The sequence below is a fragment of the Ceratina calcarata genome, unplaced genomic scaffold (genome assembly GCF_001652005.2).
Source record: "Ceratina calcarata isolate Rehan_Ccalc_2016 unplaced genomic scaffold, ASM165200v1 scaffold364.2, whole genome shotgun sequence".
NCBI lineage: Eukaryota > Metazoa > Arthropoda > Insecta > Hymenoptera > Apidae > Ceratina > Ceratina calcarata.
This window is the reverse complement of record NW_017159462.1, coordinates 83,755-95,245: the sequence shown is the minus strand read 5'-3', so window position 1 is coordinate 95,245 and position 11,491 is coordinate 83,755. Positions and strand designations below refer to the sequence as shown.

The following is an 11,491-nucleotide window of genomic DNA, read 5'->3' as shown; positions in this document are numbered from 1 at the left end:
CAGCAAAGAAGAAACCTTAATAATCTTGAGTAGCGAATTTTATTCCGGGTAATTGTATCTTTTTTCGAGAACGGAGGATGTAACGGGAAGGATTTGTGACCCGTGACGAAGTTTCCCCTACCGATCCCCCAGGGGGTGACTTTTCTTCGAATCAGAGAGGCGACACTTTTTTACGGCATCTCAGCGAAAGATATTTTCTTGATTGCAGTCGGTTATACGAAGCGGGACGTGATCTACAAGTGGAACAGCGCGCGACAAGTAGCAATCGCCGAGGACATGAAATTATCCCAATTCGATTTGGTCGCCAACCCGACTGCGAATTATTCCGCACCCCCGACTGTTGCGCATGGTGAGTTCTATACGCGCCTTATTTTATATCATATTTAAGAATTTATTCAAAGGAAGGATAGTAAATGTCCTCATTTTGTACACAATTTCTACTTAATATTATTTTATTTTTCAAAATATTGAATACAACATCTAATAAATACATATTTACTGTAGTACATAATTTATTTTCGTACATACATAATATTAAACAAATTCTATCTAAAATTTCTACTCTAATTCGAGTTTGTTACTTCAAATTGCTGTAACTTTGCTTTTAGTGGAGGAAATCGAATAAAATTTACTAGGAAGCTTTAGGAGAGTATTCGAACAACTGGATTTTATACTCCTTCTGTCGATAAAAATTGTATGAATACATTGCAAACATTACAATAATTGTATAAGTCGTACGTCGCCTTAATCATTGACTTGTACTACTTATTTCATTATTCAAATTGTCATAACTTTGGTTCTAATGCAGGCAATCGTATAAAATTTACAAGATACCTTCAAAATGGCCCTGTATAAGTATCTCTAAAGTTTCATTAAGATATCTTTACCGGTTCGTTAATAATAATTTAAAAACGAAGTACTTGCTAGGCTATAATTTTTTAAAAATAGATTTCTCTTTATANTTGCTGTAACTTTGTTTTTAGTGGAGGAAATCGAATAAAATTTACTAGGAAGCTTTAGGAGAGTATTCGAACAACTGGATTTTATACTCCTTCTGTCGATAAAAATTGTATGAATACATTGCAAACATTACAATAATTGTATAAGTCGTACGTCGCCTTAATCATTGACTTGTACTACTTATTTCATTATTCAAATTGTCATAACTTTGGTTCTAATGCAGGCAATCGTATAAAATTTACAAGATACCTTCAAAATGGCCCTGTATAAGTATCTCTAAAGTTTCATTAAGATATCTTTACCGGTTTGTTAATAATAATTTAAAAACGAAGTACTTGCTAGTCTATAATTTTTTAAAAATAGATTTCTCTTTATAAAATCCGATGTTATCAATTAGTCTTATTTTTATTCATATATACATATATTGGGATTTGATTTTTATACACACATAGCAACAGCACGTTGCATAACTAATTTGAATGCTATTTAAGAATGTATTCGCTATACATTAAATCCCAAAAGTTTCTGCACTTTAGAAACGCATTTTTTAAAAAGAAATCAGACATCGGAAGAACATTGCTAATAATAAACAACAAAAAAAAATGTTCGATTTTTCCGAGATTTTTCCAAGGGGTACTTGCAAACTGACTTTTTACTGAATTTTTGCTGCGCACTCATTTTAATTCCTGTCTGTGTTTGAACCTGGAATGGCAACCGGAATCGAAATCAAACATACACATTAATCATCAACTCCTCCAATTGTGCAATTGCAAAGCTGCTCTCCATCGCGTCGTTTTGTTTGCACGCGTTTTTCGCATCGCCCGTACCGTTTGCAAGGCAGGACGACGTTATCAAACTTCATCTGACCTCACCCCGTTATTTTCTGCGTACATATTATTTCGAGTACACAATCCGCCGTTTCGATTTACCGAATGCAAATAGCGAAGACGATACGCATGCCATATACAGGGTGTATAAAAATTATCGCAAAATTACGTGCAAAATATTCTAAGAATCATGAGAAGTGTGCTACAATGCAAGTAGGACATGTGAAAATTTATTCAATGCATTTTAAAAGTTTTCAGATTTTGCCGAATTTCAAGTACCGTCGAAGACAAATTTTCGACAGTTTTGCCATTTTTCTTCTCCGATTCTAGCAGATAGAAATTAATGAGAAACATAAATATTCAGTTGCTGAATGAATTATTCGAATTTATTGTCGAATTCGACGACGGGATTACATTGAGAAATGCGGCTGTCAAAACAATGACATTAGTAAGTGGAAAAGAAGTACGAAATGATCCTGTCGCCAGAAGTCGCGATCACGGAGTACGTCAACTCGTTTGCGGTGTTTTAATCGATGCTAATCCAATTAAAAGGCGAAGTCCTCCGGACTCCGGCGCCTCCTCCTCCTTCAGTCCCGTCAGTCGACGGCAATGCAAAAGAAGGGGGACGGAGCTTTTCGCAAAGGAACAATTAGTCGTCGTCCCTCTCACCAGGAAGCGTCCAGTGGAAACCTCAGCCTCCCTCGTTTACCATTTCCTTCTCCAAATCGTCGTTTCCTCGCATACACTTCCTGGATTCGTACGAATCCCCCCTCTGCTTTTCTCAGGTTGCTTGATTCCAAGATTCCCGCGGAGAATCCGTAAACGTGACCCGATAAAAAGTTTCCAATCGAGTTTCTTCGCGATCGTTAAGAGACTGTTCCCTCCCCCCCTTCTTCGTACTCGAACAAGCCTTCGACACCGACAGTCCTCAACGACTCTTAGCCAAAGACATGATTCGCCTCTCTCCACGTTTCTGCTTTCTTCTTAAAAATTCTACTAATTAATAATACTATAATAAACTTACAATTTCTATTATTCTTTTTTTATTATAACTTTCTTATAAGGCATTTGCAGGTCACTGTCTTTTGTACACCTCAATGCTTCTATCCGTGTTCAAGTTTAAAGTTTTTAAACCCTCAAGGAAAGTAAAGCAGACGAAGTTACTAATTGCTATGAAAACATTTTCTGTTCCTAGCGGATTACTCGATGCTGCTGGTATATTTTCATCTCCAGAGGCATATGGGTAATTTTCTGATACAAGTATACGGTCCCTGCGTGTTGCTCGTCGTCCTATCCTGGGTGTCCTTTTGGTTAAATCGTGAAGCCACCGCAGATCGCGTATCGCTTGGTAAGTCTATGAATACACATGCACTGCAAATTTAATTCATTTAGAAAAAAATAAAATAATAAATTATTTACATTTTATTTATACTAAAATAATAATAATAATAAATATTAAGTTAATAAAATATGAAAAATATATGAAATATGCGAAAACGAGTATATAGAAGTTCCACGTAATAGTTTAAAGAAAAAAACGATACGGTTAATATACAGGGTGGGCCGGAATCGTAGTACAACCGGGCAGAGGAGGCTTCTACGTTAAAAAAGAAGAAAATATTTTGGTATATTTTTTCATCCGGAGTTTTCTCCGTTTTCATGAAAATCGGCTTCACAATTTGTTTAACTTGTAAACGATTTAGTACAATTTGATAATAGTACAAAAAGAAGAAAACAAAAAACAAAAGAACAAAGAGCAGTGGAATACACGACAATTAAATTGTACTAAATCGTTTACAAGTTGAACAAATTTTGGAGCCGATTTTTACGAAAACGGAGCTCCGGATGAAAAAATGTTATACCAAAATATTTTCTTCTTTTTCAACGTAGAAGCCTCCCCTGCCCGTTTGTACTACGATTTCCGGCCCACCCTGTATTATGATAATGCGATAGATAAATACGGAAAATACATAACGTGTGCTATTATGCAGCTAATTAGAACAGCCAATCTATACATCGCTGACACTTTTACCCCTTCATATGATCTTCAATGAGTTATAAACTCGATAGTCTATTCCAAAATTCTTATTTTCTGTTTAAGGGATAACAACGGTACTAACTATGACGTTTCTAGGATTAGAGGCGCGTACCGACCTGCCGAAAGTTCCTTACCCCACTGCCCTCGACTCTTTCGTTTTCCTCTCGTTCGCGTTCATCTTCGCCACCATCATACAGTTTGCAGTGGTCCATTATTTCACGAAGTACGGCTCCGGCGAATGTTACTTCAGCTCCGATTTCAGCGAAAGCGAGAGTTCCAGCGATGAAGATAAAACTGTTACGTTGAAAAGAGACCAGGTAATTTTAATATCTATTCCCAAACATAATGGAACAGTTCTTTCAATACGTGAGTAAAACTCCAACTGCTTTTAACAATTACAACTTATTCTTATCACGATGGCATGTTCCCCCATTAACGTAGGAGACACGATTTTTCTTATTGTATAAAACAGACGTTCGACCTTGCGGAGAATCGTTCGACACGCTTGTGTCTCGTAAGGAATGATGCGAAGCACCGTGTAATCTTGGCAACGTTCCTTCGGTGATATTGACAAAGCCGATTTCTGTGCCAGGTAAAAATTGAAGTCGTTGCTCTGTCAGCGTAATAATCTGTCATATGAATGAACGACTGGCTCACCTTCTTTATATTCTCCTCGGATATTGCGCTACGTATTTGCAGCGAACTATCACCCGAAGGATGACCCAGAAATTACATTCTGTGAAACTCTATAATCTATCATTTCCCACACACGCACGTACTTCGTATCTTCGCCACGCCGCCGTGCATATGAAATATTCAACATATTTAGTTTACATATAATTCTATATAAAAAAAGAAGTGGTGAAAAAAATTCTTTCTTTCTCATCTTTATTTAGAACTCAAGTACTGCGATAGAATATCTTCACTATTATAATATTTTACAGTCTAAAGTTCAATTTCAGACGCCCCAGTCCCGGAAGAGAACGCCTGGAAACCCAACAGCCCGCGGTCATCCTAGTCGAAATTTCACAATGAACGAAGACGGGATGATAGAAGTGATTCCATTATCCGCGATCCCAGAGCCAGTCAGGGACCCCACAGTGGGTCATTGGCAAATGTCTTGCGTGGCCTGCAGCCCTCCGCCGCCACGGCCAGCGCAGGTGAACAGAAGAGAGTCCGGCAGAAGACGTCGCAGACGGACGCCTAGGTACAATTCCGTATCAAAAATCGACCGCGCTAGTCGCGTTGTATTCCCTGTGTTCTTTCTCGCGATCAACGTGTTCTACTGGTACGCTTACCTTTCGAGGAGCGAGCGTATCGTATATAACGCGAACGGCACGTGAGATCGGTCTCGGAAATTAGAGGCCGCAGAACGTTCTTAGCCACAGTTATTAGCCGAATAAAATGATAAATGAAATGAGTTCTTAACTTGGAGCCGAAAATTGTCCCCGGTGGACCATAATATCGTTTATGCGATGAAGAAAGAATCTTAGAAAGTTATGGAAACGATTTTTTAGTACGGTGTGACTCACTCAAGGGAATCAGTTGACATTTTGAAGAATTGAAGGGGGTGGGGACAATGCTCAAACATGTATAACGTTTCAACTGCGGTTATTTTTTAGTTTCTGAGACAAATTAATACAGACGAGACTCATGTATTTAATGCTGCCTATCCTCATTAACAATATCTTCGCTATACTTCACGTACACAGCGTGGAGAATGCTGGCATGCAACCGCAGATTCTTCAGTTCTTATGAAAGTTTCTTATTAATACCTTAGAAACTAATAGATATCCGAAGCTAATGTATTCCAGGGATTCTCCCGTCGACCATCGTCTTCACAAAATTCCAGCTCGTTCTAATGAATGTGTCATATCTACTGGGTCATGTTTTATCCACGAGAATTTTGAACTACCGGCTATGTGCGAAGTCTCGTTAAACAGTCAAGTCCCTTACGACAACTAGGCAATTGTACACTGCTGTGTCACAGTATAAGAGAGAACAATAGGTGACGGTAGACTTAATCTCAGTGTCGGCTCCTATGATCTCATGACCAACAGATTCGCCGTGTTGTTAATTATGCGTGGGCTCTGATTTGAAAGATAAAGCCACAGTATAAAAAAAAAGAAGTAAGCTCACTCTCGAAGTCAGCTTTAGAGATCCTTAAATCAGACAGCTGCCTGACCACTTCTTTCATTCACAGTGACTTTCTTTAATTGTAAATGTTATTAAATATAAACCAAATCACACTCAATTAAGTCTCCGCGTTATTGGTTGTGCGATTTTTTTGTTACGCGCAAGAGTCAATTATTAATACATTTTTTGACAGAGCGAGCTTACTGCTCTTTCTTATACTATGGCTGTATTTTACAATCTGCCGGTGATATATGTATGTATGTAATGTATGTACGTGAAGATATCTGTAATATGTATAGCACCTTCGAGACATTGCCTGTTACTCTTTTGTTTATATCGTTGGTAAACGACATAAAATATAAAATACTGAGCGCAGATTTTAAAGAAACCATGGTGGGAATACATAAGGGGTGTTCTTCCGGTGGTATCATTTTCGTCACCTGCTGCGCATTCCATCATGGACCTGAAAAATGGTGTATGAAGTGAACTTACGGAGGAAACACGTCTTATGCACATCCACCATGAAACATTGTCCCAAGCTGTAAGTTGTGTTGATCACGAATAAGGGAAGAATGTGCCAGCTCGAATAAATTATTGTCAGGTGAAACGTGCGGAATATGTTTCAATTATTAGTGGAACGTAGAGTGAAATGAAACGATAGGAAAATCGAATAAATTCGTATTAGATGCGACAATAAAAATCTATTTAAAAAACAATGTCTTAATTATTATTCATATAACATATACATACACACTTATACATATGTATAACAGTTTGAAACAATTATTTTACATCTTTTATCCTTTGATTAATATTTAATTTAAAGAACAAGAAAATATTAAAGTAATAAATCTCGAACACTTATTTAGTGGTATTAAAATGCACATTGATATGGTTCAAAGTAGGCAAATACTTCCAAGGCCATTGCGCTTGATTAAATCGCAGACTTTACCCAGACTCGAGCCTATCTCTGACATAATCGTATTTCAAGTGATCAAAATATTAAGCAAACGTTATTTCGTTCGTGGAAATACGTAAACGAGAATACAAAGAATATGCAAACGTTTAAGTAGCTTAAAAGTTTATTGTCCTTACCAGATATGTGCGCTTGTGATTAGAAATAGGAAAATAAGGAAACCATATGATACGAAGTGAAGTCATCACTTTTGAATTGAACGTTTATTACTCGCACTATATAGATACATACAACGACGTGTAATTACATAAACTGTCAACCCTCATCAGTAAATTAAATAAACACTTGCGTAATAATTAATCAGCCTGCATGCGCCCGGCACGCAGCGCTCGAAACATACTCAGGCAATCCCGTTGCTGAGTGTACCTGCTTCCATATAATCATTGTACGTAAATCTCACATTTATAAAAATACGTAGTAAACAAGTCAAAAAATAGCATGGAAGAATTTCTAAATAGTTTGTACTATGTTGAATTTCTAGATAGTTTGTACTTGTTTTCTCACACCTAGATTACCATTAAAGCTCTACTTTACATCGAACGTTTATGCACACCTGATACTGCGACGTGTGATAATACTAGTGCTTTCAAATGAAGATAAATAATTCTTACATAAAACGCTGTTCCGTCGTTAAGGAAAAAAGCTTTTGAAAATTGTTTTCAGATGTTAACTGACTAAATAAGGGCGAGTATATATTGAATTAAAATCCCAATTTCTTTTCATTAGGTATTTTTTCTGTAATTTTATATGTAATCTTAAATCAGCGAGTAAAAACTGTGACGTGAACAGAATTTGGGGCATGCATTATGATTAGAAAAATATGAACGGAAGTAAATTAGTGCTAAGACTGTTGAGTCGATCCGAATCATCAAGACGAAGTGATCATCTTTAATACGTCACCCAATTCATTGGCATAGTAATCTGGAATTGTAACATCCTTGGAACCACCATTAGACGCGTTCATCGCATCTACGTCCCCTTGCGTTGTTATGCCCGTCAACACGAGCAGAGTTTTGAACCCGCATCGCTTCCCGAGAAGAATATCGGTTTTACAACTGAAACACAATGATTATGACAAACTGTTCGTCATTTTTAGCATTATAAGTAGATGTAATAATATATATATTTACTTGTCACCAATCATCAGCGTCCGCTCAGGGATTAAACCATACTTCTTCGTGATATATTCACTCAGAAACGGTTCTGGTTTCCCGAGCATCACTGCCTTCCTGTTAGATGCTGATTCTATCGTCGTTATGAAGCAACCAGTACCTGAAGTATTTAACATGAAGTCACAATAAAGTTCGTAAATATTCGTACACAGTTCAAGTAATAAATAGACTACGGAGTTTTATGCAAAATGAAATATTTTGAACACAGAGTTAAGGAATAAAATTTAGATTCGCCTTTCATTTATGAGTTAAAGAATATTATTACTAACATTTATTTTGCATAAAAATCCGCAGTCTACTAATAAGTAAGGAGAAAGACGTTCTCCCAACCTGGAAACGCGTTAGTATTCGGTGAAGGCCTCTCTGTATCGCAATTCGTTCCTAAGAAGTGAACAGTTGGATCTTGCAAATAAGTGGCAGCCTTCACAAGTTTGGGAAAGCTGAAGAACTTATCAAAGCCCACGATAACCGCTCCGACCTCTGGATCTGGCTTGAAGTTCGTCACTAAATCTACTTCGTCGCCTTCCATTGGGTCAGGCTGGAATAAATGGAATTTAGAAAAGGATAACTCATTGTATACTGTTTATTGCCCCTTGCGGGGTACAAAAACGAATAATATTTATATTTGGACTCACCCCAACTCCACAGTGTTTGATACCTTCGTCGTTCAACTCATTGGCAATGCCAGCAGTGCCAACTATGTACGCTTTTTTATCAAATTTCTTCTCTTTGAGGTACATGGCAGCCAGAAAGGAAGTACAAACTATTTCGTCCTGCAAATAATAGCAAGTAGAATAAATATTTCATTGAAACTGAGAACGTTGAGATATTAGTAGACTGCGAATTTTATGCATTTATAGACAAATTGTGTCGGTAGAAAATATTGAAAATGTATCAATAATAAAATTCGAGACAGGATCAAAAGTAAAATTCATGAATTACATGTTACTGGCTTATTTTCCAATAATTTTAAAATAACGAAAAATTTATAAATGTTTTATTCTGCAGTCTAGACACCAGAAGCCTTACTTACTATCGTTGCATCGTACTTGAGGTCCTTACATTTCTTTATGAACTCTGACCTCGTTTTGGTATTGTTATTCGTTATGTAAAAAAATTTTTTACCCAACTGTTTGAGTTTGTTAACTGTCTCAGGTGAGTTCTCTATTACCTCGGTTTCTTTCCAGAGCACGCCTAAGGTTTACTAAGATTACAACACCATTTGTGACAATAGCCAAAAGAACAATGATAAGATTGATCGAAAGAAACTATGCGACAAGTCCAGCAATAAAAATTATGTAGTTTTCTGAGTTTAATGAGTAGACTGCAGATTTTACGTATTTGTAGCGAAATTAAATGTGAAGGAAACATAAAGACTGGACGTAATATGTAAAATTGAAAAAAATAATAGAAATGTAATTATGTTGTAGTGACATGAAAGTAATTTCAGTTTTTACAATGCTATATATTTACAAGAATCGAAATTATTTTCTTGCCAACACAATACATCATTATTTTTTAACAAAAAATGAAACAATCCAGATTACATTCCTATATTATTTATGTTAGGGTAAGGATTTAGTTTACTTTAATTAAAAGCACGAAGGCATATAGTGGCTACTTTAATTTCCTTTATGTGTGATTTTGTTTTTAGTATAAGATTAGAGAAGATTACACATGCTTCTCATTTCCTTGTGTAGATATGAGGAATAATTTTTGCTGATGTAATGCTAGTAGAAGAAGCAATAATAGTTTATCGTATGAAATCAAAGAAGAAAATTATATATGATTTATCTCAATGTTTGATAATAAGGAAGTTTCCGATATAAGCTGACAGGAAATGCTATAAAGGCTCATATCATGATTTTAAATTTTGTTATAAGATTAGAGAGGAAGATCTGAATTTTTGTTATGAAATTAGAGGGGAAGATTATATATGATTTTGTGTTTCATTGTGTAATACTAAAGAATAATTTTTGCCAATAGTAATTTAACAAAGCCTCATATATCTTTCTTTCATTTCCTAAATTGGCATCACAAATGCTTTTGCATAAAAATCTGCAGTCTATCAATGAGTCTAAGAAATCCGACTTAATTGAACCAGATTACTCACCATCGCAATCAGATAAAACGACGTCAATGGAATCAATGAATGTTTGAAACTCCACCTTGGATAAGGTCGACACATGTTTTGTTATCATTTTGCGGCTGTCTGTCACAAGAGTTTTCGAATTAGAGTGAAGCCGGACTTCCAGTTACCGCTGCGTGCCGACCGTACTTGTACCTGCACCTTATCTTAATTAACCGTTTGTAACAACTGAGAAAGGAGTGGAATAATCAAACAAGCTACAGCTACAACAGCCACGAGCCTCTGACCGAGGAAGCACGCACGCATTCGCAACGTGACCTTCCCAGCTTGTTGCGTAATACGGGGATATATAAATTGTTCTTATCTCATTCACGACCGCCAATAAATATAATTGCGATCACGATTACCCTCGGCTATATGTAACGCTGTTACGGATAGGAGATAGGAGGTAATTCGCTCAAATTGATCAACTGTCAGCAATTGTTATTAATTGTTTAAACATTTCTTGGACAGAGAAATACATATCGAGTTAGGACTTTTATAATATAATTAGTTAGACGGCAACGGAAATCAGTTAGAAATTATGGTTAGGGATTGATATTAATTCAGTATTGTTAGATAAATACTTGTCATTTTCATATTACATTAGGTTAGAATTAGCGCATGCCATTTATTCTCTCTGCTTCAAATGACGAGGACACCCAAACCAAAGGTATACAAGCAAAGTATAAAATAAAATTTGAAACGGCATTGACACTCCCTTGGGGATGGATTTCTATCCATAATGCTCTTGACCTCGCACGAATCAATCCATTTAAATCGATTGAACTTACTTTTCAACTCAATAATTGCCAACAATTCTATCCCTAATTTTCATCTAGACAAACATTAGAAATTTATCCAACAGCAAATGAACTTATGTTCATTATTGAAAAACGATATAAATATTGCGATACCCACCCAAGAATTTTAAGCCAGTGAATAGAAACTATAACGTAAACAGAAATTGGGTCATATATAAAAAATACACAGATTTTTTCAAAAAATTTATTATAAAATATATCATACCTTAGTTAAGTACATATTCAACACTACATACGTGAACGATATCTATATATATATATAACAACTACGGTTGCAATCAGTCTCAGTTTTCCGAGCCGACTGCGAACGAAAAAGAAGACACCCTCTGAACAACACGGAAGTTAAAACAAAAAGAAAAAAAACGAATGGAAAGCCGTGTTGTTTTACAGATGAAGGACTCGAGTAATTTTTCAAAACAACTATAATAAA

At 36.2% G+C, this 11,491-nt stretch overlaps 2 protein-coding genes across 7 annotated transcripts in view; one reads left to right on the top strand and one right to left on the bottom strand.

The window, feature by feature from the left end:
* Grd (GABA-gated ion channel) overlaps nucleotides 1-6,677 on the top strand; it is a 30,034-nt gene extending 23,357 nt beyond the window's left edge. Inside the window, exons 6-9 of one of the 2 annotated variants that reach the window (XM_018025653.2) lie at nucleotides 209-349; nucleotides 2,983-3,135; nucleotides 3,889-4,142; nucleotides 4,770-6,677. In XM_018025653.2, coding sequence (XP_017881142.1) covers nucleotides 209-349; nucleotides 2,983-3,135; nucleotides 3,889-4,142; nucleotides 4,770-5,168 — 947 coding nt within the window. In that variant the 3' untranslated portion in view covers nucleotides 5,169-6,677. The remainder of the gene's footprint in view (nucleotides 1-208; nucleotides 350-2,982; nucleotides 3,136-3,888; nucleotides 4,143-4,769) is intronic. The other variant, XM_018025655.2, reaches the window with a different exon arrangement.
* Nucleotides 6,678-7,768: 1,091 nt separating this feature from the next.
* On the bottom strand, nucleotides 7,769-10,559 carry LOC108625556 (glycerol-3-phosphate phosphatase). Of its 5 annotated transcripts, none has more exons than XM_026814062.1 (7): nucleotides 10,388-10,532; nucleotides 10,223-10,321; nucleotides 9,143-9,303; nucleotides 8,745-8,882; nucleotides 8,440-8,647; nucleotides 8,068-8,209; nucleotides 7,769-7,992 (listed from the first exon to the last, which is right to left on the bottom strand). In XM_026814062.1, the coding sequence occupies exons 2-7, from the start codon at nucleotides 10,308-10,310 to the stop codon at nucleotides 7,806-7,808; spliced, it is 924 nt and encodes a 307-aa protein (XP_026669863.1). In that variant the 5' UTR covers nucleotides 10,311-10,321; nucleotides 10,388-10,532; the 3' UTR covers nucleotides 7,769-7,805. The 5 variants fall into 5 exon arrangements, with proteins under 5 accessions (XP_026669863.1, XP_017881145.1, XP_026669865.1 ...); XM_018025656.2 differs by having other exon boundaries at nucleotides 10,394-10,532; XM_026814064.1 differs by lacking the exon at nucleotides 9,143-9,303 and having other exon boundaries at nucleotides 10,388-10,559.
* Between the last annotated feature and the right edge of the window lie 932 nt (nucleotides 10,560-11,491).